The 27,727-nt window shown below is 44.6% G+C and overlaps 1 protein-coding gene across 1 annotated transcript; it reads left to right on the forward strand.

Annotated features, from left to right (window-relative positions):
* On the forward strand, window positions 1-24,764 carry si:ch211-236l14.4 (SITS-binding protein). The gene is made up of 10 exons (XM_037105797.1): window positions 1-730; window positions 2,341-2,512; window positions 13,107-13,314; window positions 13,501-13,651; window positions 16,942-17,139; window positions 17,528-17,796; window positions 17,896-18,032; window positions 18,764-18,885; window positions 21,703-21,882; window positions 22,061-24,764. The coding sequence occupies exons 1-10, from the start codon at window positions 260-262 to the stop codon at window positions 22,232-22,234; spliced, it is 2,082 nt and encodes a 693-aa protein (XP_036961692.1). The 5' UTR covers window positions 1-259; the 3' UTR covers window positions 22,235-24,764.
* The last annotated feature ends 2,963 nt before the right edge of the window (window positions 24,765-27,727 follow it).

Here is a 27,727-nt window from a genome sequence, read left to right on the forward strand (position 1 = left end):
TTTCTTCACATGACAGGTCTCTGTTGCTGGCACAAATTGCGCAAAAAAAACAAAACAAACCCAACTGTGTGAAACGGTGTAAAGATAAAGAGTAGGCTGGTTTACCCTGTAGCCTCACTGAAAAAAAAAAACACCATGACATGATGAAGCAGCAGAGGTTTTTGACGCACAGAGATTTCTGCAGCATTTTTTGCGTTTGATACTTTTGCTGATCTCCAAAAGAAAAGAGAGAAGAAAAAAAAAAGGAAAAAAAGAAAACATGCCCCACGCTCGAAATAGGAACCCCAGCCCCATCCCAGAGGTAACATGGGACACGGGATTGAAGGAGATGAACGAGACCTGGAAGGGAGCTATAGCGTGTCTCGGGGTGGCCGTCTTCTTTGTCATGACCATCGGGATCATATACTGGCAAGTGGTGGACCAGCCCAACAAGAACTGGATCCTCAGGGGGACTTTTAGCGGACTGATCTGGGAGAGAAGGACCCACTCGCTGGTCATACAGACCCTGACGGAGGACAGGACCTATGTGGAGATCGACGTGGGGAACGTGGGGAACCCCGACATCGAGGTCCCCTTCGTGAGGAACCTGTGCTGGCTCAACAAGACGGAGTTCTGCTATACGTGGGACTCGGTGGCCGAGGTGAAGATCTCGCTGGAGGTGAACGAGGAGACGGAGACGGAGTGCTACAGCATGAACTGGGCGCCGGTGCACTGTCATGTGGAGCTGAAGGTAGGAGCTCCGCACCAAACACAACCAGAGTCTGTAATCAGAATGTCATTTTTACTGAGGTGTGATGTGCAAAGGAGAAAAAAGCGATTCTTCGCTCGGAGCTTCTTCAGTTTGCTCTTATCAGAGTAAATTGGCACGTGATTACGCACGGCACCACAGGGGCCCCAGTTCACTTTAACAACTTTAATCATAATTTTATCATAAAATCTGTCAGAAGAAGTGTGTGTTCATACCGGTGATTTACATATTTATTAAGAGAAATGTCTATAGAATCACAGCGTTAAAAACAAGTGGAATCATCCTCTTTTGTGTCAAAAGGAGATTGAATAATGTCTATAAATCAGTGCTATAAATCATTTTTTGTTGATATGATTGAATTGATAAAGTAATTCGATGTTTTATTTCTCATCTGATGATGTTCCAAAGTCCCTCAGCTCTGGATTAAACTGCACCAGCGCTTCGTCACACTTGTCACGCTTCTTTACACGCACGGTACTTACTGTACTCCCCCCCGGCTTAATTATCAAAGGCATTCAACTATTGGGATGTTTGGGGAGGTTAATCTGTCCCCACTGGAACATTCCTCCCCTGTCATGTGGCGCGACCGCTCACAGAAAATCTTTCCAAACTTTAAGTCGCTTAAACTTTATTTTTCCTCGTTTCAAAAAAGAAAAAAAAAGAAAAAAAAGAAAAGAAATCCGTGCCCGGTGCCTCTCAGGTGACCAGTTGGCACCTGTTCTCAAACTCCCAGGATTTGCTGACGTGAAATAAACGAGCTGCCGGTGTGCGCATTTCTCCCCCGCGCGTAAAGACGCGTTGAGCCGAGAGACGAGATTTGTCTCCCGTCATTCAGTCCTTCCTTCCTGAGGTAAAGTCCCGCAGCAGCCATCACATTCTGACCTGCATTTCTGTCAAACATCAGTTTCATCTGTAGTCTCTCTACATAATGTGATAGCAGAAAAGGCATTTAAATTCACCTTGTAGACGCTCAAAACTGAAATGTGCATCTATCCTTTCACCATTTATCTGCTTTTTGAAATAATCCTCATCCTTCCTCTAAATGTCAGTGATAGTTCAGGCCAGCAGTCGCACTCTAATTACATCAATCCTAATCCGATATCAGCTACAGCTACAGATGTACAGCTTTACATTTTAACCAATCCAATCCACTTTATTTGTATAGCACATTTTAAAAACAACACAGTTACCAAAGTGCTGCACAACAGATACAAAACAGTAAAATAAAGAAAGTTAAAATACAACCCATAACCCACCCAGAACTGACAAACCTTAACCGAAGCTCACCAGTACAGAGGGTAGTATCTTAGATTCCAGCAGCCTGAGAAATGAATAAATATGTTTTAAAATGATGCTCAGTCTGCACCAAAAGTTCATGTTGTCGCCCTCCAAGTTTCATGAGAGTCAGTTGTTTTTGTGTAATCCTGCTGACAAGCCAACCAAACGACTGTCGTTAACGAAGGAAACTTACATTAGACGCTTTTAATTCTTCACTTTTATAAATGTTCCCGATGCACGTTTCCTCTCTCTCACCTGTTTTGTTTCTTTGTGTGTTTGTGTGTGTGTGTGTGTGTGTGTGTGTGTCCTCTCAGGACTGTTTCTCCATGGCTAACGTGTCCTGGTACGGCGGTGCCAGTGTCCGGGGTCAGACGTGGCCTATCAACGATCAGAACGCCACCACGCAGCCCTTCACCGTGAGCGACCTGAAGGACAACCCCTCCGGCTTCGGCTCCGCCCTGGAGCGCTACTTCCTGGGCTCGTCAGGTGAGAGGAAGTGATTCAGCTGAGATTTCCTCCTAATGGAGGCAAAAGCGGAGCCGTGGCACCTCTTCACACCGAGGTCAGTGATCTTTGAGAATGACACAGGGTCAGCTGTTCTTTCCACACTTGCCATCAGCGCGGGGTTAGCACAAGGCCTGGAGAAATCTGACCCCGTATCAGCGGGTATACAATGTGTGGCGTGAATCCCGGGGCGTGAGGGAAGCCCTGCGCATGTTGTTGTGTTTTCCTACCGCCACCCCCTCGTGTTTTGTTTGTGTTTGAGCTGAGAAAAATGGTCCGACCGCCTCCAGAACCATCATCCCCCAGAACACACACACACACACACACACCGCTCGGACGGCCCCCCCCCCACAAATAGAACGTAACCCGATCCTGTCTGTGGCATCCTGGTTTATTAATTTAGAGATTAGACTACAAAGGGAAGTCGGCCACCTTTAGCATCTTAAATTAACTCTTAGGGATAGCGAGGTAATTGCCCTTTGTTTCTATTTAAAGGGCAGGTTGGATGAAGGCCCTGCTGACTCTTATAACTCACCAGGTTATTTTGGGGGTGTTAGATTTTATCCTGGGGGCAAAAGGGGGGGAGGGCAGGGGCCGGTGGCGGATGTGAATGGTTAATGTAACTGATGAGGAATGTGTGTGTGTGTGTACGTGTGTGTGGTAGTTGGTGTGTGTGGTGAGTTGGAGCTTCATTCTTGAAAAAAATCTCACGGAAATGTGATATTGTTCCAACAAAAACACCGGAGACAACGCCAGCTGAAATGCCAAAAAATCATCAGTCGTGTGGATCAGGGGGCGACACAAACAATCCTCTTTTACGACTTTGTTTTTTGTTGCCAGTGGTCTCACACACTCTGATTCACACACCAACAGAAGCAAATGCACACATGCATGCTCACATAACATCCATACGCACGTCGTTATGTAACATCACGGTGGCTTAACGAGACGGACACATGACTTAAAATCCCTTTTTTTCCTCCACCTTTTATGTGAACAATCTTCAGGCCCCCCACAGTAAAAAAAAATCTCATCACTCCACACGGATGAGACGAGGCCCCGATGAGAACAACTGTTTGAACGTTGCCAAGCAGCCGCCCTCGCTGACACAAACTGTACATAGACCCAAACACAGCAAACTGATGCTCAGCGATGACAGCGATGCCCGCCGGAGCGTTACACGTGTGTTTGACAGCAGATCTCGCTTTTAAAGCTCGGGGATGTTTTTGTTTGGCTGTCACGTCACACGGCGAGCAGCACGTTTGCCTCCAGGACAAATCACAACTTTGTTCACAGCGTTCCTGTTTAATATCAGCAGAAATGATTTGTTGTTATTTCTGAGGGAGCGACAGAAATATCTTCTCCCTAAATGTAGATCCAATACACAACAATTCAGTCCTTGTAATAACACATCACACCAGCATGTGTTTGAAATTAGTGTCATCTTGAAATATATATTTAATAATATATCAAATGATAAATTCTGTTTATGCTGACAAGCAAACAAATTATTGCTGTTTTACAAAGTTTAACCAGATGTTATAAGCAAAACACGTCTTAAGTATCAGACTTTCAAACACATGTCCGGTTTATTTATTAAAATGTGCGTTCATTCGTTCATATTTTGCCCAAAGAATCCATCCATCCATCCATCATCTGTACATATTCTATGTACGCCGCTTAATCCTCTGCAGGGTCGCGGGGGGGCTGGAGCCTATCCCAGCTGACTTAGGGCGAAGGCAGGGGACACCCTGGACAGGTCGCCAGTCTATCGCAGGGCTACACATAGAGACGAACAACCACACTCTCATTCACACCTACGGACAATTTAGAATGATCAATTAACCTTAGTATGTTTTTGGACTGTGGGAGGAAGCCGGAGTACCCGGTGAAAACCCACGCTTGCAGAACATACAAACTCCACACAGAAAGATCCCAGGCGTCCCAACCGGGACGCGAACCGGCGATCTTCTAGCTGTGAGGCAGCAGTGCTAGCCACTGGGCCACTGTGCAGCCCCTGCCCAAAGAATAGTAACTATAATTTCTGAGTTATGACTAAAATGTCGCCGTTTTAAATGTTTGTTTTCTCTTAAAGAAAAAGCATTTTAAAAGTTGCACACATACAGAGAGACGTTGTCTTTTTTCAGTATTTTTAGCATCATATTTTAAATAATTGGTTGTGATTTGTAACACAATTTAATTGTTTAATACATATTTCTTAAGAGCACTGCTTCAAATGTAATGCATGAAGCTGGACAACAAAAACTTTTACATTATTTTTCTCAGATGCAGGGCAAAATATAATGTCACATATTACCAAACATGTGGAATCCTTCTGTGAATTATTCATGTGACATTAGTTATTTCAGTGTAAATCAGTGTAAAGTCTGTTTGCTCTGGCAGGGAATGTGCGGCGGGTCTGAGTCGTGCAGCTCACAAAGTTAAAAACTGAAGTGACCTCATATTGTCGTGCCGCAGCTTTTTTGGCTAATGTGTCGAGGACATGTCATGTTTTGGAACGTCGCGTTCCCACAGTTGTGCAACGTGCTACGCGCTAACAATCAGATGGTGCGCGGCTGTTTTTGTTTTGCATGAAGACCGACGTGTGCCGCTCGTCCCGCCCGGCCTCCTCAGGTCACTGCACATGGCAAGAAGAAGTGTTTGCACCTATTATACGTACGTTAACCGTCTGCTTGTCTGTTTTATAATCATGACGATTCATTTCTGACCTGTAGACACATCTGGATGTAGAACATGAATGATTCCCACAAGGCTTCCTTGAATGTCTCTTGCTTTTGTGTACATGTCTACACGCATCCGATCGAAGCAGCGCGAGAGTCCTGCAACATGACCACTCGCTACATCAGGACCATCATTTTTCTCTTCTCACCTTCGATCGAAACATCAGAATATCAGCCTTCACGTCACATCTTCTTCCCTCCAGCAGCTCCGACACAAACTCGTACCTGACGCATCACATTTTAAACGGTGAAATATGAGTGTGGCTGCGACTAACGACGCGATGCGGTCGAGTCATAGCTGTGTTATTGTTGTGGTTAATAGTGGTAGAACAGGAAACAATTTAAAGCAGCTTTTCTGGAGGAAAAAAAAAAAAAACCTCCGCAGTTATGTGTGGATAGTAAACAAGATCATTATGGGATACTTGGAGTTTATGCAACCGTGTGAAGGATTACTGATTTGTCCCGAGTTTTGGCAGCGAAACGTTATTATTTCTGCGTGTAAAGAGACCAAATCTAACTGAATACAGACCTCAAAAAAAAAAAAATCACTTCCAGCACGTAAAATAATACTGAATGAATTATTCTGTCATTTATCACCATGTTTAGTTTTAACTGTGGTGCTTCCAAGTATAACTGAGGAATCAAAGTGAACGACTTTCAGTAGGTCTACTAACTTTAAATCTGAAATAGTGGGATGAATATTTGACGCCTCTCAGACAACAATACCAGCGTCCGCTCAGGTGAAGCTGCTTTAAACTCTCAGCTCATGAAGAAAAAGAAGAAGAAGACGAAGAAGAAGAAGAAGAGAGGAGTATGTTTTAGCTTCATGTTATGGTTTCATCCTATTTCTAGACGTAGCAGCACCTTCTTTAGTCCTTTAGAGTCCATAACTGTGGGCACAGTTTGACTCTCGTGAGCTCACACGAGAAAAGAACTGTTGCTCCTCTCCTGCGCCGAGCGTCAGTCAGCCGGAGAGAAAGCACTGCGGCGCGTTTGTTTTCCTCAAAACAGACCCGAGGAAGGCAGAGCTCCAGCGGTGATAAAAAGAGCAAAGGAGTCGCCGCGCGTCTTGACCGTTTTGGTGAATTTTTTCATTCCTAATTAATGGACTGACAAATCTGCCTTTCGGTGTCACGCGGTGCTTCGTCGGCATTTTCTTTTTTCTTTTCTTTTTTCTCTTCCTCTCTGGAAAACAAACAATGCTGCAGTTTTTTAGTGCTGCGTGCAGATTATTATAATATCAGGCCTCACAGCTGCGTGAACCCGCTGACCTGCTAGCAATATTTTCGCTGTATGTGTGAGCCGTTTTTATGTGTGTGTGTGTGTGTGTGTGTGTGTGTGTGTGTGTGTGTGTGTGTGCATTGGGACCTGTCCACACTGCCTCTAGTTAGTCATGGGGCACATTATGAATGTGGTGGGCAACATGGAGCTGTGACTGATATTACCAAGCTAAGAGGACTCCGGGGGGGGTGACGGCTAAAGAGCAGGACAAACAGAATGAAACAGAGAGACTGAACAACCACGTACAGGACCGAAAACAGAAGCAGCGAAAGTAAAGTGGAGGTAGAAAAGCGAAGCGGCGCGACGGGAGAGGAGATGAATGTGCGACCGTGCAGGAGAGTGACATTTGAGAGTGTTGCCAACTGCAGGAACTCGTCATAGCCCCACCTGTCTTTATCCATACCAAAACAACCGGGCTACGAAGAACAGATTAGATATCAGCGCAGCCTCATCCTGCATTAAAAAAAAAAAAAATAAGGAGGGGAGAAATCTCTGGGAGAAGCTTTAGGTCGGGGTTGTTCCTCAACTGGAGGTTTGGATGATACAAGCAGTGCGGAGATGTAGGCGCAGATCATCTTTGCATGAATGTGCAGATAGTTACTGCACGTGGTCGAGTCACATGACGTTCATCTGAAACTGCGTCCAACTGTTCAGTCCCATAGAAACACATTTCTATTTGAAATAAAGATATTTAAACAGTTTAATTCATAGATAGATCTCCTACAATTTATTACTTTTTCTCATCAAGTTAAAGTGATTTAAGTATTATTATAGAATTATATATTTATGATTTAGTCTCAATGTCAGTTTTTATTAATTATAATTAAAGTTTTATTTCTGGCTGCTTCATGAGTATTGTGTGCTGCAGTTTACATAAATACATCTGATAACACTTTTATAATGACCGTTATTTGTAAATGGTATAAATTAATTACGCATTAATATTTAATTAAACTTTTAGTTATTTCTCTCTTAACACATGAATAAATTAAACTGATAATTGTTATATTTTGTTAATGGTTGATATATATACAGTGTAGATTATTTATGAATATAATTTGATGGCTAAAGTTGCAAGTGATGATTTTAAACCTTTACAGTTGCTTAATAATCGATTTGTAACGTTTGTTAAGAGTGAAATAACTTATCTGTCGCTCTGGGATGGACGTCGTGTTGAGAATGAGACTCAAATAAATCTACTTTCTAGCCGATTTGACATTTTAATGATGTTAAAAACCAAATGAACGCAGCCGTCAGCAGGTTTATTGATTGGCGGTAGTTATTATTGAATAAATAGAAAAAACATGAAAATAAAATAGTTTTCTCTGCAGGGATCTGAAATAACTGAATAGTTAAAATGTTATTTTACCCTCTCTTGTAGTTTTTATACGTGAGGGTAGAAAATAAAAGTGGAAACCGTCTGATTGTTTTATCCCAGGTGTTTTTTATCCCCGGAGAGCTTCGTTCTTTCAGATACTGTTTGTTTACGTGAGACAGATGTAACTTGGCCTTCATCACCGTCTCATCCTCACAAATACGAGCTGCTGGAGATCCTGTTTGTTTTCACAGCAGGCCGCTGTAATAAATGACAGTGTGATAATAACTCATCAGCTAACTCGCTCGCAGACGGAGTTCATTTATCTGCTGTTCCCCGTTTTTTCTCTCTCTCTCTCTCTCCACGCCGGCATCTGAGATTAGAATCAGATAAAATAATTCTGCGAGACTTGTAGGACTTGACGTGACTCCAAGTTATGAGACCACCCTCTATATGTGCAAATGTGGATGAACATGAACTCTCTGATCTCACTATTGTCCATTTTAAGCAGTCATCTTTCTCCCCGTCAGCTCAGCGTCTCCCACCCCCCTTTCTATTTCATTTCTCTCTCTCTCTCTCTCTCTGACTCAGTGTTTCCATGTGGGATCCAAAGAAACGTTACTTTGCTGCTCGTCTGTTGTCGGGTCTCTCGGAGGGGAAGCGGCCAAACTCAACAGAGAGATAGGGATGAAAGTTACAATGATACTTGATCAGCTTTTATTTGAAACAACAGAAACTTCTAACCACGAGGATGAGATACGAGACGTATTTCGGTCACGGCGCGTTAACGGCGAGGAGCGAAAGGGAGCGAGACAAAATGTTTCTTGAGTCCAAGAAATCTGCGGAGAGAAGTTGTGAAAGTGCAAATAAAGGAATAAAAGAATAAAGATCACCAAAGGTCAGGACACGTGCACGGGCCAAAACAAGCCTCCCTGTTCAGTGAAGTCCTTCCATTTCTCTCTCCACTCTGAATGCTGTTGTACAATTAAAAAACAAAGGGATATGCTGTTTTTGCAGGCGAAGATGGCCGCCATCGTGAAGAAACGGTGATGTTTGGGGATGTGCGATATGAAGGAATCTCATATATCGCCAGAATGCGATTATGGACACAATTAAATTAACGACAGAGCATAACATGAACCAGCTGACGTCACATCTCGCAGCCCTGCAGGAGTTAAAGCTCGTCCTCTGCTCGCCTGTGGTTCAGTATTTCTTTAGCGTTCTGCCGAGCCAACACAGCTGAGTCATACATACACAGAAGTTAATGCTCAAACTATCCAACTCGCATGTAGAGGGAAAAACAAGCTGGCCCAAATCTCTCCCGTGTTACTCAACAGGTCGTCGGGAGGTCCCTCGGCAGCTGCCCCGAAGCCTCGACTCTCCCGGACGAGTCTGAGGTGAAACACTTTCACAGTGACTCACGTAGCCAACTGAAGCTTTGTTAGAGGCGAGCTGTCATCTCCCGCATGAGACGGCTACTGCATGAAAAGTCAGCCGCAACATTTTCCACAGTCGATCTCCTTCGTAATACTTTCCATCGGGGGACAGTGGAGGATCGATACGCCGGCGTCTCGTCCGCCGATGTGATTATAAAGTTCGTATCGGCTCGTTTGATCGGCCTCTCAGGTCGGATCTGTTTCCTTCCTGTTTTTTTTTTTTTTTTTACAGATGTGCAACAAGCACTGCATCAAAATCCACCGTCGAGTTGTCTGAAAACATCAGAACTCTTTAACAATACTCTGACTTCACCAGCTGACACCGAAGCGAAGGAAATAAGAGACAGAGAGAGAGAAAAGCGAAATAATTTTATATCGCCTCAAAGTATTCGAACGCTGGATCTTCTCGTCCGATCACTTTTACAACAGAACACAGCGTCTCACACTTGAAACAATAAAACTGATTGATGAGAGAAATAGAGCAGAGCAAGTCTCTCTGGTGTTTCATTATTTTTTCAATAAATGGAATTGGAAATTTACTACCATGGCAAGATCCCAGCGCTGTGGCCATCAATTTCTTGAGGGTTGGGCACAGAAACGAAGTTTCCATTGTTAAGGAAATGCATGCCTGAACTTGCACGCACACACGCACACACACAGTCAGCATTTGAATACATCTTTTATAAGCCTGCTCAGGTCTGTAAGTGCGCACAGGTGTCATAAATAACAGTATAAATATGACAGGTAAAAGAGCGCGGCCCATCTGGTCGGCAGCAGCGGGGGAGTCAGGCGGCGGTGTTTTCCTCCAGGCCCCGCCGCTCTCCGAGGCCCAAGACGCCACATTAAAACCTTCCTGATCCATCAGAAGGTGCCTCGGGTCGCCGCCGCTGCCACCTCCAACGGTCGGGGGCTCAGACGGAGCGAGAGGAAGTGCAGCACCTTTATGAGTCCTATAAGTCCTGCTCTGTTTGTCTTGGAAGTCTACGGTTTCCCATTAAAGAAAGTGTGCGTGAATGCGTGCGAGGAGGCGAATCCAAGGCGGCTTGATTTGTGTGTTTTGCACCCAGCAGCTGTAAAACTGAGGCATGTGTGTGTCAAATCACTCGAATCTGCCCAATAAAACTTCATTCACTTTTTTTCTTTTTTTTTTTCTTACCTCTGCCTATCTGCTGCTTTGAAGGTGAGCGGATACACTCGGTCGGACGTATAATTTAGCTTTTGAGAGCTAGTGGAAAATATTTCAGGGGAAGCTTGGGAGTGTTTAAGGAATTGTTCTAAAAATAGGGTCCCCCCCCCCCCCCTCGTTTCCCCTTCAACTCCTGGGCACCCCACATTGGCTGTAACTCAAGGCCTCGAACCTGCTTCACTCTCTTTAAATAACACTTATTGATTCCTGCTCCCATCTACAGATACTGTTCAGTGAGAGCGAGTGTCGTTCAGAGCTCTGCACCGATATAAGCTAGGTGTAGTTTCCCCCCCGATAAGAGAAATGCAAACGGCTTCTTGCTGTGTAAACACATAAATCAAGATTCAGTACGTGTAACGTTCAATATTGCATGTTTAGTCAAATGGTCCAGCTGTTTTGTCCCAGTTCCTTGAGGCCCTGCGGTTGTCATTTCCCATAAAAATTAAATATGACTCAAGAAGTCGTGCTTGCAAGAAAAAAAAAGAAAAGAAAAGAAAAGCTAAACTCCACTTTCCACCCTGTGTGCACTTTAGGGAAGCAGACGTTTTGCAGCCTGCTGTATGTGCACATCGTTCTGCAGGAGCGCTCGGTGTCTGGTGTGCTCCGGTCGCCGCTATTTCCACTGCCTGCATTCCTTTTCCATCCTTCCATAAAGCTATAACATTTTCTGCTCTGTCCCCGCTTTCTCACTCCGCTGGATAGGCAACATTACTGACACGCACCTTCGCCTCGTTACGGAGTTAATTTAAGCCATTTTTATCCCTCGCAGCATGTGTTTCCCTTCAGATATCGACATTAATCTGCCATTATGAATCTATAACAAGCAGTTAGGAGGTGACCTAATACCTTGTGAGAGGCAGCTGAGGAGTTACCAGTATCTCTTTGACATTATCCGTTGCAAACACGTGAGAATTACCCCGAGGCTGAGGGCTCCTCGCTGGGCTTTATGCAGCACTTGAATGCTGATCTCTGAAACTATTAATCTGATTATAAACTGGTACACGAGTATCCTGCCTGCTCCTGGTTCCTGCCTGATAAGAACAGTAAGCCCATTGAAACTAGAGAGGGCGGCTGGAGCGAGCCAAGTTCTCAGCCCCGGGTTTCTCAGACTCGTCTGAGAGGACTTGCACCTTAATCGGTTCACCGATCGGATCCAAATCCCACGTTTTGCCACTTTGAGGAAAAAAACTTAATTGAGTCTGGGTTGATTACGGGTCGGGTTCTGCTGTCTGACCTGAGATGGGTCAGCAGACCGGCAGCAGAGACAGGACAGGAAGGTAGTTAAAAGCTGCGAGGGAGAAGGTGGGAGTCAGGACGGGTGAGAAGCGGTGAGGATATGTGGTCGGGGTAACCTGAGAGGGACGAGGCATTCCTCGCAGGGCAGCTACATCTGCAGACACAATTATCTGCTTCACTTAATCTTATCATTTCACACGGCTGCTGAAGGAGCGTCCGCACGTACAGTAGGAGAGAAAACACGGCTGCGTTAGGAACTTTTAGAAAGCTAGAGTTGACTTATTTAATCAGAGGAGCTGTTTTTTTTTTCCTTCGTCCCCAGAGAGGAAGGTTAAATTTAAATTTTTCTGGATCAGAATGAATGAAAATGAATGAAAACAGAAACTCAACTTTAAAAAAGTGCAGTAAATACATTTCAATCCGAAGAGAAACATCTTCATCGACTGAGGGACAAACTGACCTTAAAGACACAATTGTTATAATAATTATGGGAGAAATGAATATTGTTAATAATAGTTTGTGGTATTACCTCACTAATATTGGATTAAATTGTCTTGAATATCAATGATACACAGTAAATATCTAACCCAGCGGTCAGGTATTTCAAATAATGTGTGTCGAATCAGTGTGAACAGATTCGGAAAGTCGTGAAAAAAATTAGAAACTTAATGAGGAAAAGCTCTCAGACGTCTGAGGAGTTATTTTTCAAATATAGAACGAAATGTTGAATAAGAGTCTGAGTTTTATCCTCCTTCTGGCACGAAGATATAAACGCTGCTTTCAGCGCGACCGGCCTGAATCCTGCAGCGGATTGTCTGGGCCGCTTTCTAATAATAAGCTGATTTACAACGTCTTTAGTCTAAAATTGTTTCCGTCTCTGTTGTTTTGGGAGTTGGGAGAAAAAATAAACCCTAGACATCCTAAACACCTGAACGTATTTGTGTTTCCTTCTTCGAATTTTTCTGAATCGGCGGGCTGATTGTGACCCGCACGCCGCCAGGTGACCATCACTGACCTAAACCCTCCTCAGTGTAACTTTCCTACTCAGAAGTTCCCAGCAGTCTCAGGGTAAACTCGTCTAACTGCCATATCTCATTCTGGGGGGTGTTTTTCTCACATCTGAGCGGAGCGATATCAGCTGACACAGCCCACACTCGGCCTCCCACAACTCTCCATCCGACACGCTCGCCCCGGTCTCAGTAACACTCGCCGCACTATGTCATATAAGAGGAATCTGCGACGGGTCGTCTCACTTTAATATCTGCTTGAAGTGAAACGTTATATTATCGGCGTATCTCGATTCTCTGAAGCGACGGTTCTGAGTTTCTGACAAGTGTGATGTAATGAGCTGATGTCCCGTGTGCTTCCTCCCACCATGCAGGTGTTGCAGTGCTCGTGTCCCCTGATATTCCCCTGCAGCTGGGGGTGGACAGCAGGCAGCAGTTCTGCCTGCAGTCGCTGCCCAGCATGGAGCGCCTCCCTCTGCAGTACACCGTGTGTGTGGCCCGCGACGTGAAAGCTGCTCACCAGGAAGCTGTGCAGCAGCTCTCCCAGCACAGCAGGGAGCTGCCCAACATGAAAGCACTGTGGTTAGTTCGGTTTTTGGGTTTTTTTTTTTTGATTCACATTAGCAGAGATGAGGAAGGGGCCTGTCAGAACACCAGAGAGTCTGTGGGTCCAGCGAGCGCCGAGCGAAACTTTGTGGGTGCTGTCGCGAATTTAAAAAAACACGTCCAGGTTTTCCTCACGATCCCCCCCCCCCGTGTGTCCTACAGGCTGCCCTTCTGGAAGCTGCTCGCCAATGTGGATTCGGGGCAGAAGGTGGAGAGGGAGCTGAGGACCTTCTCCAATCGTCTGAAGAGACACCAGCTGGGGGAGGGAGTCATCAGCCTCAATGAACATTCCACCACCCTCCTCTCTGATATGGTACGTGCTCCTCGCCGCGTCCCGTACCGAGCCGTGATCTTTAAATCACCAGCATCAGCATCTTCAGCAGACAGGAGGGGTTTTATTTTAAAGACCTATTTCAGAGGCACAAACCTGGAGAAGAGGGATCGTAGTTTGATGTTGGATGTGAAGCAGAGCGAAAGGTGGCAGTCGTGTAGCTCAAAAACATGAAAACAGTTCAGTTTAGCTCAAAACGTCCCATCTGTTACTTCCTGTAAAACAGTACATCTGAATAAAAAATCAAAGAAATCCACCAAAGTAATATCAAATACTATGGGATCCCGTTCCTTGCCCTCCATTAAAAAAAAGGTAATAAAGGGTAACTCCGAAATCTTTACATGATCCAGAGATACTGGTTTTTATCCCACACATTCTCCGTCCTTTTGAGAACGTGATGCCTACATTACCCACAATGCAACTTAGCCACGGTGTGACATCTCTGGAGGCACTTTTATCAGATAACACGCAGCTTCCTCTGGAGCCACAGAAGGCTCAATATGACTTTTAAAAACTCCTGTAAAGACACTTTAAAGCTAAACTCTCGCCAAAATGCAACCGAGGCTTTTTTTGTGAATGTATGTGAATCAAACCTTCGTGTAAAAGCATAATTACGACGAAAGAGGCAACTTTGCTTGTAGTAAGTCGCGTTCTGAGATCGCTGGCAGGACGGCGGCGAGCGGAACAAGCTACTGCTAACATGAGTTGTTCAAAAACTTTCTTTTTAGTAACTCTGTGTACACAAACAATGTTCTCAGTGCTGGTGTTCATGTGTAGAGACCCTGGTGATGCTACCAGCAAAGTTTCATGTTGTGTCGAGACTTCTTACTGTTTTAAAAATAGAGATTTTGATGCTGTCGTTAAAGTGCCCGTAGCACTCCCATTGAAAATAAGTTTGATCCAAAAATGAAAATAAATCCTAAAAGTGCCTCTTTTCGTCATTGACTCGTATACATTCACATAAAAAGGTTGCATTTTGGTGAGAGTTTCGCTCCAAAGAGGAGGAATTTAGCACTTTGAACATGTCAAACTGCATATTTGAAGTGAAGTTTTACAGTTTCATCTACTACATCCTTCTCTTCATTCAGCTAATTCTCGCTCCGCGTGTTTGTAGACTCAATCATAATCCTCCTCTTCAGCCATCTGGGCTGCGAGGGCTGGAGAGGGTTCATTGGTCAGAGGCTCAGAGCTGGTCAAGGACAGAGATGAAAGAGTTTTCTTAAGTGGATCTCCAGAGTGTCGGAGACAGGAGGGGAAGCGAGGGAGGGGAGGAGGACAGGTTCACAGAAATGTCACAACGCAGGAAAAAAAAAAAAGATGGTTTAAGTGCTTTGTCTTCATGTTGGACGGTTTGTTTCCCACAGTGCAGAACACACGTCTGACGTCTTCAAAACGTGTAAATATGATAAATAATGCTCACCTAATATGTTTCAGGTATTTTAAACTTTTTGGTCCATAACTAGTGTGTTGCAGGTGATTCTCCTGCGTTCTCTGCATGCTGATGTTTATGATTCTCTCACATTTATCTGGTTACTCTCCTTGAGTGTTATTGGGAGCAGCCAGGAAACGGCACCAGGACCACAGTGAAGTGGATCTAAGTCAATACTTGGTGATATTCCATTACAAAACAAATATAGCCGAGGGAAGACAAACAGAGATCTCAGGTTGCTCCGAGTGTGGTAACTGTGGGACGGGCGAAAGAATCGAGTGTGTTTGGGATTATGGGGGATTTGAGCCAAGACTAACTCGAGTGGTCGATCCTGATACCAGCTTGATGCTGTGATCCGACCCGGACCGGGGCAACAGAAGAGGAGGCAGCTGAGGCATCTCATTATAAACATACACAATGCTTACAGAACGCTCCCATCGCAGGTTCAGACGGCGTGAAAGAATAAAAAGAGGAGGGTGGGGAAGATGGAAAGAATAACGTGTCAGGTGATCGATGCCGTTTGGTGAACAAGATTTTTTCTTTAGCCAAAAAGTTTTCTGGTGCATCAGAGATATTAAACACCAGCTCTGTTGGCTCCATATTACCCAGCTTCCCCCTCTGTAAGTACCATAAAGAATCAGCCAGGCGTACAGCGCCGCATGGAAACATCACGGAGCGTGAAAATCGTCCGTGAACGGCTCAACAGAAGTGCGACTGGCAACAATGAACCTCTGTCAAAACGTCTCTTTCACTCCAGTTTTACAAGGATTTTTTTAAGTTACTTTCTCTTCCAGTTTCCAAATTAGTTTGGCTGCCATCGGAAAATCTGGGTCAAAAATTAGTTTGCTGTAAAAAGAAAAAAAAAAAAGTACATTCTGGACCTCTTTGTCTCAGGTTTTGGCTTTTTGACTATTAGTCAGATTTATATTAAAATTCAGGGGACAGTAGAGAGACACTAAGCAGAGTGCGTAACCCTGCCAAGGCCCTGAAGTCTCCTGTAATAAAACATACTTAAAGGTCCAATTTATAAGATAGTTAAGCAAGTAAAAACTGACACTTTGGGTTGATAGGTCGGTCGGGGCACCAACCCCACACGTTTGACTCTCTCACAGATTGGACCTTTACATTTTGTGAGATCCTGATTGTTATCAGGATCTGCATCAAACTGCACCGGTTTGATATTATCCACCTAAATACGACTGTTTCTTTAATCAACATCCATGCATCCTTCCCTGAAGGAATTAACCAAACTACCCCCCATCTCCTAAATCCCTGTGTTAAAGAAAAAAAATCCTTGATCTGTCTCTTTATCTGAGTTCTGGGCCGAGACCCATCCTCCATCCGAGTTTACTGAAAATCTGTTCAGTAGTTTTTTTCTGTAATCCTGCCGACAAACCAACCAACAAACACGGGGGTAAACATAACGTCTTTATCAGATGCAAAAGGAAAAGTCCGCGACACAATAACATTCTTCCACATTACATAATGTGTCCTAATCCACCCTTTCTTTCCCACAGCAGGTTCACCTCCAGAGGTCGATCTCTGTATTCTCAAAAGGTTTTTGTTCCCGACGTTATGTAACCTGAAATCTCTGCCTGACTTTACCGTGTAAATTCCAAAGGATTATGATGTACGTTAGCGGTTCTGACAGAAGGTCACGCACGTCTCTCGACTGGTTTTTTTTTTTTTCTGAGAGATCAGCGTGTCCAAACGTAAACATTTGAATTTATCCACGAGTGCATCACGTTATTAGGTGATGAGGGGTGTTCAGTTGGTTGCAGTCTCGGACTTAACTTCCAGGATCCTACACACTGGACCTTTTATCTGTCTCTGTCTCTACCAGGACCATGACTACCTCTACAGCAGGAGAAGGGGGATGTCCAAGAGACTGACCAGGGACCTCCCGCTTGTCAAGCTTCTTAACATTTCCATCACCCTGTCCCCTTTCCTGGGCGTGGGCACCACGCAGTTCCACACCTCCCTCATGGACGGCACTGAGACCTACTGGCTCAGTCTCCCCTCAGCCCCTCAGGGACAGCTGGTAAGACTTCAGCGCCACGGTCCTCTGCACGTTCACTTTTACTCGAGGTCTCTGTTTGATTTAATTCTGGTCGTTGTCGTGCTTCACTTCCTCTACGTCACGACGGGTCCGTTCACCAGGAACATACCCCACGTCTGCAACACTCTGAACTTTCCCCGACTTACGAGAACACGTCACTCTTTCTAACAAGAAACCAGACACGGAACTTTTTTTTTTTTTCCCCCCCTATCTGCCTTGCAGCCTGTTCTCCATTCACTTGTTGCGGTTTGATAAAAAGCAGAGCAGTGTGAACACGGCCTGATCCAGAAAATCTTTGCGCTCCATGATTCATTCACTGAATAACCAAAATAGAAAATGATAGTAGTGTAAAATGAACCCTGTCCTTCAGATCCCTGTGATGAGTCAGTGGCGAGGCATGTTCTGTGTAAAGCTGAACATCACCAACCCGGGAGCGGTGAGCTGGTTCCTGGACAGAGTGGGATCCCTGCAGGCCCATTTGGGGATGGAGTACGTCATGCTGGAGGGCGGCGAAGGGAATCTGTTTGAGGAGCAAGGCCTGCGGTCGCCACACGCCCTCTCCGGAGACAAGTACATCAGCATGCTGGCCGACCTGGCCACGAGGATCGGAGACTCCACCATCGTGACGGCGGGGACACGGTAAACTCAAACATCTGGTCTTTGTTTGTACGCTCACTCATCTGCAGTTTTACCACCAAGAGTGTGATTACGCTTATTATGATCCTGTTTGTGTCTCAGGTCGAGCCACAAGCCTCTGTTTGTGAGGATGACCCCCCTGCAGTCCGACTGGGGCCCGATGGGCCTGAAGGGCATCATTCCCTCCCTGCTGCACCACACTCTGCTGGGATACAACTTCCTCATTCCTGATGCAGTAGGTAATACCACAGCCGATGGGTCACTTTTCTCACCTCTGCTTCACAAATGACGTCACTCAGACTCTCATGAAACACGAGTGACCGTCACATTTATGATCACATGCAAACGAAAAGAAACTATTCAGTCATTTTCACAATCGTATATTCAGAAATGCACCGTTCAGCTGAACAAACCATTGCTGTTCAATCTTTTGGGATTTTAGTTCAAAGCGATATGACCTAAATACATGCAGAAATAAAAAACGCCAAACTTTTGATGATCTGAACACCAGAGTTCACGGAAAATTGGCAGCATCGAATCGTCTTGAGGCCGGGACACACATTAGGGTTTGTTGAGCTGATTATGAATACGATTTGCATGTGGCGACTGATGGCTCCAAGTTGGACCGGGTCCGCTCCACTCTGGGTCAGTCGGTGATTATAGTTGTCGGATAAAATCATACTGGATACGTTAGGTTTCTACAGACCCAGTCGCTGAAAGTTGTTCAAGAGTTTTGATATTTGCGTCAGACATTGGCGACCACTGACATCGCTTATATGCACCAGTTACTTAAAAGCTTCACCTGAAGTGGACTTGAATCACCTCCAGTTCCTTCTTGCAGGGTTGTCTTCTGCCTTGTCAACACGTTATTAATGACCAGGAATGAATGTGATGTTGAGTAGAATAACTCTCCTTAAAGTTTGTGCATCTCCCTGACTGTCTTCTTCTTCTAATCTCTCGTTTCCTCCAGGTGGCTCTTTATCCGGAGACCTGGTCACAGATGAGGAGTTGTTCATCCGGTGGATGGAGATTGCAGCCTTCCTCCCTGTTATCAGCTTCCACACACCGCCCTGGGTCTGCGGCGAGGACCGGGTTGGTATACATCCAGAATTTGATTCAGAAACACACAAAACAGTCGTGTGGTCACAGGAACTCCTTCCTCTTTTGGTCCACTCTGCATCCTCAGCTGTCATTTCATCTGCAGGATCCACATTCAGATGTGATTACAACAGCAACAACATTCTTTCCGGGCCTGATAACAAGAGTTTCACTTGTGAATATTGAAGGTGAAGAGATCAGGCGTACTGATGCGTGAGTGCTGCCAATTAGACGCTGTCAACGGGAGCGGGAGATTATCCCACCTTCTGGTTTATGAAAAGAGGCGTGAGAGGGAGAGTTTGTTGACCCAGCCGCCTCTCTGAAAAAGTTCCCACCAGTTTGTCCGAAGAGACGTAGTCTATCAAAACTCAAGACCTGGCTCTCCACCCAGCGGGAGAGGCGGGAGAACCTGTTCCTCTCTGCTGGAAATCAGGAATGTACCGTTCACTGTACGCGTCAGGAAAATAAAGCCTACAGTCTCGGAGAGTTCGGTGACAGATATCGATACTCCTCTTGACAGAAAAGCACTTGCTGCTTCTCCGGAGGGCGAGGCTGTTTTTCCCCCCGCTGTCCTTCCTGCCTTTCCTTCTCGGCCCTCTCCCCCGACATCACCTGTGGTTAGAGCTCCATCTGTTCCGAATTACAATCCTTCCTCGAGATTTACGGCTCACTCTCGAGAGCCACTTCAGCAGGAATGATAATGAATTTGAGGACAAGTCTTGGAAAAATACTTTATTGTGGCAATTAAGATTTCCATGAGTAATTGACAAGTGTGACAAGAGTGGGAGTGATCCACCGCTTTCCACTGGGAAGAGGACCGGGCCAGCAGAATATATTGGTTGTGACTTGTGTTGCGTGACAAAGATAAAAATAGGCCTTTTGGACAGCTAGACGTTTGACAGCAGCAGCAGCAGCAGCAGCAGCAGCAGCAGCAATGTTTTCCATTTCGGTCTCTCGCATGGCCTTCAACTTATAAACTGGGTTAAAGTGAGACTGAGGAAATTTGAGAGGAGAATGTGCCGCTGCATTACACATGATGAAGGAGTCTTTTTTAAATTTATTTTACTGTAGTTTAAATGTGGCACACCTTTTTTTTTTTTTCTTTTCCAGGATGTGTGATACTGCAGTCAGTCACAGACAGGTCACAGCAGCAGCAGCCGCACTGGAAATCGAATAGCAATAAAAACCGCAAACCCAGACACACATGCCTGGTTTCTCAATTAGAGAAGGATCCACTCAAACCCGGAGCTGCGACTTCAAGCTCATTCCTACAAATGTTCCCAATCCCAACTCGTAAAAAAAAAATACTTTTTTTTTTTTATAGATGCGGTCAAGCTTTTGTTTTTGTCATGGGACACTGAAGAGGATGTGACCCCTTCCAGGAATGCTGAAGTCGTTTTGGCCAGAGGGGGAGACAGGAGAAAAGACTTGGACACTGCTAACAAACCACCGAGTCAACAATGGGCCGCTCTTAGGTTCTGACTGCGTGTCTCGGTGCAGAGATGGCACAAATGTCTTTCGCAGACCTCACTGTCAAATATTATTCTTGTCCAGAAATCCTTGTGGCAGATGATTTAGTTAAGGAAATTGCTTTTTTTTTTTTTGGTTGTTTTTGTTGGTTTCAGTTAATCAATTGGTCCAGATTTCCTGGCCGGACATTAATTAAATGTGGTTCTGAATAAAGCAAAAATGAAACTCTGCAAAAGGACAGACTTTAAACTGACTCCTTAATGAGCTAACTTTGAATATAATGTCAAGATCAGCTGGAAAACAAAACAAAACAAAAATGCAGGATTATGCAAAAATTAGGGAACTGAGTACAGGCTTCATCTGAGAGCTGGTTCCCAGTTGTTCATTTGCTTCCAGGCTCACTAATTATTTTATTGATTTCATGTTTTCCAGACAGTTGCATATTGCAAAACAATGACATTAAACTCCTGCGTCTCTGCTGCTGGAAACAAGCGGCTTGACGAGCCAATTCCAAGAGGAAAACTTTTCAGGAAAAAGGGCAGGCGGAAATTATTGGCAGGTGATTCGACGGACCGTCGCGGGCTAACTTCAGCCGATCGGTTCAACAGTAGGAGAGCTCAACCATCAGCAGAGCCAGATGGAAAATCAAATTCTTGCCAAAGCCAGTCGGGACGAGGCCGAAAACATCTTTCTCATTGAGAAAAGCCTCCATTTTCCATGCTACTTTTAATGAAATAAACTTGAGTTCTGATGTAACTGTTGCTACAGTGGCCTAAACAGTCACTTCTCTAGCTGGTCGACACCAAGGACTTTAATCTGGACACAGTGTTGGAGGTGGAGCCCCATCCATCCCTATGAAAGCCACTTATTGGTGCTTTAAAGTTAAAAAAAGTATGAAAATATTTAGATCTCCAAGATTGTGCGGCCCACAGATCGTTCACACCAGAGACTTCTGATTAAGCACCCAGCTAACTTAGATGTGGATCAAATAATTGAAAGGGTGGAAATTGGATTGAATGGCTCAAATTCTGACAGTGAAACAAGTCATTTTGCCGGGGTTGTCATCACAAAAGAAAGTGTATCCACCGTTTTACTTGCGAGATAACATAACGTTCCGAATCCAGCTGTCTGAGTCACGGCAGAGAGAAAGAGACGTTCCTAAGTGTGATTTAATTTCTCGACAAGAGTGCGAATTGTCTTCAAATGATAATGTCACGTACTGCAAGAGTGAAAACACCATTAAAATGATTAAACGAGCGCCACCGCTTCCAAGATAAGACACAGAAAATTGCTAAGGAATCAAGAACCGGATCTCTAATATTTGTATTTTCTGGCCCGTAGGTTCTGAACCTGACTCGGACCTACATAGCAAAGCACCAGAGGGATGTGGTCCCATTGATAGAGAAGTATGCAGAGGAGTGGCAGATGACGGGAAACCCCATCTACCGGCCGATGTGGTGGCTCAGTCCCAGCGACCCCGTGACCTTCACCATCGATGACCAGTTCCTCATCGGAGATGAGGTGACTTAATGATGTTCTGTTTGTGAAGGGATCGAGTATCCCCCCCCCATCTGTCCGCATCCGATACACTTGGCATCCGATAAGCACATGAATCAACCCTCAAGGCTGTAACCCGATGTCTTGATAATTGAGAGTGACGTCTGAATTTTCTTTGACCGATCCTACGTGTGTTTTCCAGGTCCTGGTGGCGCCGGTGCTGGAGAAGGGGGCAGTGCAAAGGGATGTTTATTTACCTGACGGGGGCTTCCAGTGGCAGGACAGCCAGAACGCTCAGGTGTTCGATGGGGGCACGTTCCTGCAGGACTACCCCGTGCCCTTGGACGCCGTGGCTGTTTTCTTACGGAGAAGCTGAGTCACGCGACTGGTCACACCGAGTCACCTGACTGATCCTGTTACTGTTCTGAATCAAATTCTTTTTTTTTTTTTTTCTAAATACTCGTGCTGTTCTCAACTTGCACTTTTCCACTAAAGACCATTGACCCAGTCTCGAGGCCCGGCCTTGAGACGACATGTAGAAAGATTTTTTTTTTTTTTTTTATACTTGCACTTTACAGTTCAAAATGATTTGTGTTTTTTTTTCTTTTTCTTTTTCTCTCTTTGTGACATTTTTCTTTTTTTTTTATGTTAATTGGTTTTACCTCTCGGCTGATTTGTTTCCGGACTTTTTGATCTCCTCTTCTTCTTCTAATTTTTTTTTTTTTTCCGTACGCAAGTTCCGGAGAAATCTGTGTGTTTACATGCTGCATTTCGACAGTCTTTAAGTTATTTTTTTTCTTTTAGCTGCTGCTGGCTCTCTCAATAAGGAGGAACAAAGCAAACCCCTCATTTGCTTAAGAAAAAAAAAAAAAAAAAAAGAATCTGAAACTCTCAAGAAGACCAAATGACGATATCGAAGGACAAAGAAAAAATGTTTGAAAAGTTTTTTTTTCTTTTTTTTTTTTGCTTAGTGGGAGGTAGTCAGCTCACAGAAAGCTTCGTACCGAGACCGACGCACCGTGGTACCGTATGTCTTGCTCACTTGGCTTTTACTTGAACTTATCAGGCCAACGGGCCGACGTTTTATGAATGTACCTCAAGTTACGGTTTTTCACTACTTCACAGAGTCATCAGACACGACGGCCTATCACTCCTTAGCACTTATTCTTAGTGGTTTTACCTAATTTATAAACTTACCACTCTGTTGGACACGCCTGAATGTCCCCTAGTACTGTAGGCCTGATGAACATGAGGCCGAGCCACTGTAATGTAACGACACGTGGCTTCATACGATGTCACCTTCTTACTAACCTGCTGTAGTAACGGCTTTTAAAATGGGCTGCTCATTTTCTTTTTTTTTTTCTTTCTTTTTTTTTTTTGTCATGATGTTGTGTTGATGTGCTTTTTCATCTTAATGGGTGCCAAATTAAGTTTGATAGAAAAGCTTCGTGGATGAAACAGGTTGAAAGAAGATTTTTGGACAGATGGTGCGACGGGTTTGGAAAATACACGTACTCGCTTTTTTGTTTTTTTTTTGCAGAGTTAACTGAGAAGACTGACGCAGCTCTCGTTGTCTGTACGGTTTAATATCAACCCACGTGTGTGAGCAGCCAGTTTGCTAGCATGATCTAGTTTGTTTTGGCCAGCTAGCACAACTCATAGCTGGATTAGGCTAGCGTTGAGTCATGCTAGCTAGCCAAAACAAACAAGATTTGCGTACCAGCAACTTTAAATGACATCTTCATTGTTTAATCTGTATAAAACTAAAGTATGAAGATGATGATGATAATGTCCAAGGCTAAGCTAACGTCTCCTGGCTGTACGAATATGAGAGTTGTACTCAGCTACTTATCTAATTCTTAGCAAAAGAAAGTGTATATTTTTCAAAATGTCAAACTATTCTGTTAATAGGACAATGTGGGAGGGAAAGAGGGCTACAGAACCGAGAATTCACGAGTACGACATAAGCTAGCCTTCGAAAATGTCCGTTGCAACCATCTTGGATTTATTAGTAGTAGCTGAAAGCATGACCTGACATTTAAAGTCCTAGAGGAGCAGTGGCCACGTGACGTGAACCCTGACGAGTTATTAATGTTTTGACTTGGACTGTCCTTGTAGTCACTTCCACTTCCATTGCTTTGCTTTAGCTCAGTAGCATTAGGCTACGTATATATATAGGAGATTTTTTTTGTATTTTTATTTGGCTTGAACCCTGATATGCTTTAAGCAAATGATGTGTAAATGAGATGATTTTTTTTTTTTCTTTTTGTGATTATACTCATAAAACTAGCCCTGTAAACCACCTTTTGCGCCACGATGCATTGCTCCACGTGCAGTTTAGTTAGCCTTGATTTGTTCCCTCAACAGACGATCTTAAACCCGGCCGGCAGTGATGATACAGACTCTGACAACCTTAGTACTGAACGCTTTACTACTAAACCGATTGTGTAACTTTGAGCTCTCAAGTTTACTGTATCAATTCAAAACACTCAGGTCTACCGATGCTTATCAGATCACCAAATGTCTTAGTGCAACGCAGTAATGTTGTGAACACATCGACGTCTTAATCTCTCCCAGAGCTGAATGTACAATGGACAAACTGTGATTTTTCCCAAACCGAGCCCTTCGTGCTGAGGGGCTTTTTCTAGCTCCCGTTCTTCTAATGCTTTTTAAGGAATGCTGTGGTATGTATGTGTTATTCCGTCCCTCTACAGACTGAGCGAACCACGTGCCTTAATGTGCCACTCTTAAATCTGGACGACGCGATGTTGCCTGGATTATTGCAGTATCAGCAATGTGTACATATTACGATGACTGTGCCATTACAAGTGTTTTTTTTTTCTCTTCTGTAAATCAGAGAACTTAGAACAACAAAGTTACAATAAAGTTTACATTTTCTTACTTCACTTCTTTGAGTTATTAAGTGTTTTTTTCTGTTCTGTTAGACGACGGCTAACGTTAGCATTCAGCCTCATTGCGGCGATACGCTACCGTTCGATACGGTGGGATGGGGAATCATCTCTTCAGTTGCTGATCAATCAGGAAGTTGTTTAGTAAAGTTTCAATGACGTGATGACATTATCCCAACATTCAAATTTCCCACCCTTAGCGTGCAACGATGGTGGAAAATGGCCGCCGCGTGAAAAGTGTCCAAATGTTTAAAAGGAATATACGATTGTGTAATTAACTGTGGTGGTATTTTGTTTCGTGTGTGTCCGTGTCCGCCTGCACATGTTCCCATGCGAGTGTGTATCATTAACACTCCTCGCTCTTCCTTCTCCTCATGTCAAGAAAAGTCTACATCTACATATCCGCGAGCAATGCTGACGACCAACCTCTCCACTAATTCCATTTAAACCTAATAAAACTTATTTATAGCTCCGGTGAGCACGCGGTGGGAGAGGTTTCCCAGGGGAATCACATTCAGCTCAACCTCAGCTGAGCTTCTCCTCCTTACCTCCTCCTCCCCTTCCCCCCGGCTGAGCTCCACCGTGGGGCCCCCCGGACCCCGGCTCCTTTAGCGCAAGTTAGACAGGTGCAGCCCGCCGCAGACATGCACGGACCCTCCAGCGCCAAACGCAACGCCGAGCTCACCCTCTCCTCAATCGTGTATATTCATACTGCAGAATGAAAATCTGGGTGCAGTTCTCAGCCAGATTAAAGTTCACAAGACATTCTGAGTGAGGCTCGATGGTTTTTGTGAGGTGATGGAGTTACAGTGACGGAGGCTGGAGAGGACAGCGGAGGGGTTAGAGAGCTACACCACCAAACCTCCAGAATTCAGCATAAACAACACAAAATCTGCTCCTGAGATCGATCCTCCCTCTGTGAGGTCCACTCTGACGGGAAATCATGGCACAATAACTCGACTCCTTCCAGAAAAGCTGCGGTCAGAGACATCCACCCTTAAACTAACATTTAGCAGCAGGACACCGCGGTCCAATTATTCCCCCCCCACCACCACCACCACCCATTCACTAAATCAAAAATGTAACATTCAACCCAATTAGTTTTGGGGGGCATTACGGAGCCTTATGTAAGTCGCCCGGCAGCGCAGGAAAAACAAATTGTCCTGCCAAAACCCGAATAAAGAATGACACGAATGATCTGCATACGGTAGCTGCGATGACGACAGTGTTACTCTCCACTGTTAACAGCTACTGGTGATTACCACCGGGGCAAAATGGGAACATCCCCGCTCCGGCGTGAATGATTAGCTTATAAAACAGGATAGGCGACGTCGGCTCTCCCCTCCCCCACCTCCCTCCCTCCCTCTCGTCTTTGAGGGAGCTATGGAGCAAGTGGCACATGAATTAAACTGGTGACAAGCAGAGGCCGCAGATCTCTCCCAAAGTCTACTTTTAGAAAGTGCAAGTCAAGGTTTTAGGTTTCAGCGTCTAGCTCTTCAGTGAATGGGTTTTCCAGCTTGCCAATTAGGTGTACAATCTAAAGGCTTGTTGTCCAGAAGCCAGCCGGCTGAAGTCTTTTTGGTTAATGCCGTATGGATTTCTCATAGTTTGCTTGCCTGTCTCAGGGGTTTTTTGAGTATTTGAGTAAAGAAGACACTGCACTGTTCTCCGGTGGAGATAAAACTGTCTGAATGCACAAGAGCCAGGAAACCCTTCATGATTTCTGATTTTAAAAAAAAGACATTAAAACAAAGATAAACAAATGTCTGGCTTTGAAAGCGATTCTTTTTTTTTCCACTTATGAAGCCACATTGCAGGTTCCCAGAGAAGATGAGGAGAAATCAGACCTCAGGAATGCAGTCTTGAAATGTTAGCCTGCTATCGGAAGCCTGGGGAAGGGTGAAATCGGGGCGGGTGTACCATTGTGGAGGTGTGTGTGTGTGTGTGTGTGAGAAAGAAAAGGCTGTGCACAAGTGGAGGGCAGCAGCGAGAGGGAAGCTGTCACATGTAATCACTTCCTGCCCCTGCCCTCCTCGGGAATCTGTCGCCTCACGATGCCTTTAAGCGTCTTCCGTTTAATTCAAGTTAATAGGTGAATATACCCGGAGCGGTCCCAGCGGAGGGGACTTATTAATACCCTCAAAGATGGAACTGGCTCCCGGGGTGGCATCCACTTGAGCCCGACCACCTGGCCCAGATGGCAGGCAGCAAGCTTCCCCTTTGATTAAGTAAACACTGAGCTAAGGAAAGGAAAGATCTCATTTTCACACCAGACCAGTTTCAGGAGGTTTACAGATTGTCAGGGCTAAAAAAAAAAACCCCAAAAAAAACAGTGCATGTGAGAGCTGAGTACCTGACATAAACACACGGTGAACCGAACCACTGTGTGCATGGCGTGACCTTTGAAAACGTGAAGCAGAACATCGGTCATAACACAACCGAGCCAACCACCTGCTGAGTGTTTTAATTACAACAGCAACTAACATCAGTTAACAAAATGAATGTCATGGCTCCGGAGAGATGGCTACCACTGAAATATCTCAACCAAAGAACCTTAAACCAAACGCATTTGAAGACACGATTGTTTTGTTTCAAATACAGAAAGATTTTTGGGGGGGTGAGTGGTTTTGGGTCCAAATTCCAGTAAGTCAACAGATTTGGTTAATGACACGATGCTTGAATGTTGTGCTCAGTGCTCGTTTTGGGACGTTAAAATTAAATGGTGAACATTGCGAACATACAGTTGAGTTGATCAATAACAGATCTTTTTTGTTTGTTATTCTTATTGAGTTATTGTTTTGAAGTGCCCATCACAGCCGGATCTCTTCAACAGCTTTTCTTTGTCCAATCAACAAATTAAATCCAAATATATTCTGGAAAACAGCAAATCTTCACATGTAAGGAGCTAAAACCAGAAAAATAATGTCAATTTTGCTTCAACACAGGTTCAAATATTAGTT

The sequence above is a fragment of the Acanthopagrus latus genome, chromosome 8 (assembly GCF_904848185.1).
Source record: "Acanthopagrus latus isolate v.2019 chromosome 8, fAcaLat1.1, whole genome shotgun sequence".
Taxonomy (NCBI): Eukaryota; Metazoa; Chordata; class Actinopteri; order Spariformes; family Sparidae; genus Acanthopagrus; species Acanthopagrus latus.

Excerpts from the sequence above, each read along its gene's own strand:
- si:ch211-236l14.4 (XM_037105797.1), top strand. The coding sequence starts at position 260 with ATGCCCCACGCTCGAAATAGGAACCCCAGCCCCATCCCAGAGGTAACA. Across the intron at positions 731-2,340 it reads ACTGTCATGTGGAGCTGAAG|GACTGTTTCTCCATGGCTAA; the intron begins GTAGGAGCTCCG and ends GTGTCCTCTCAG. Across the intron at positions 21,883-22,060 it reads AGTTCCTCATCGGAGATGAG|GTCCTGGTGGCGCCGGTGCT; the intron begins GTGACTTAATGA and ends TGTGTTTTCCAG.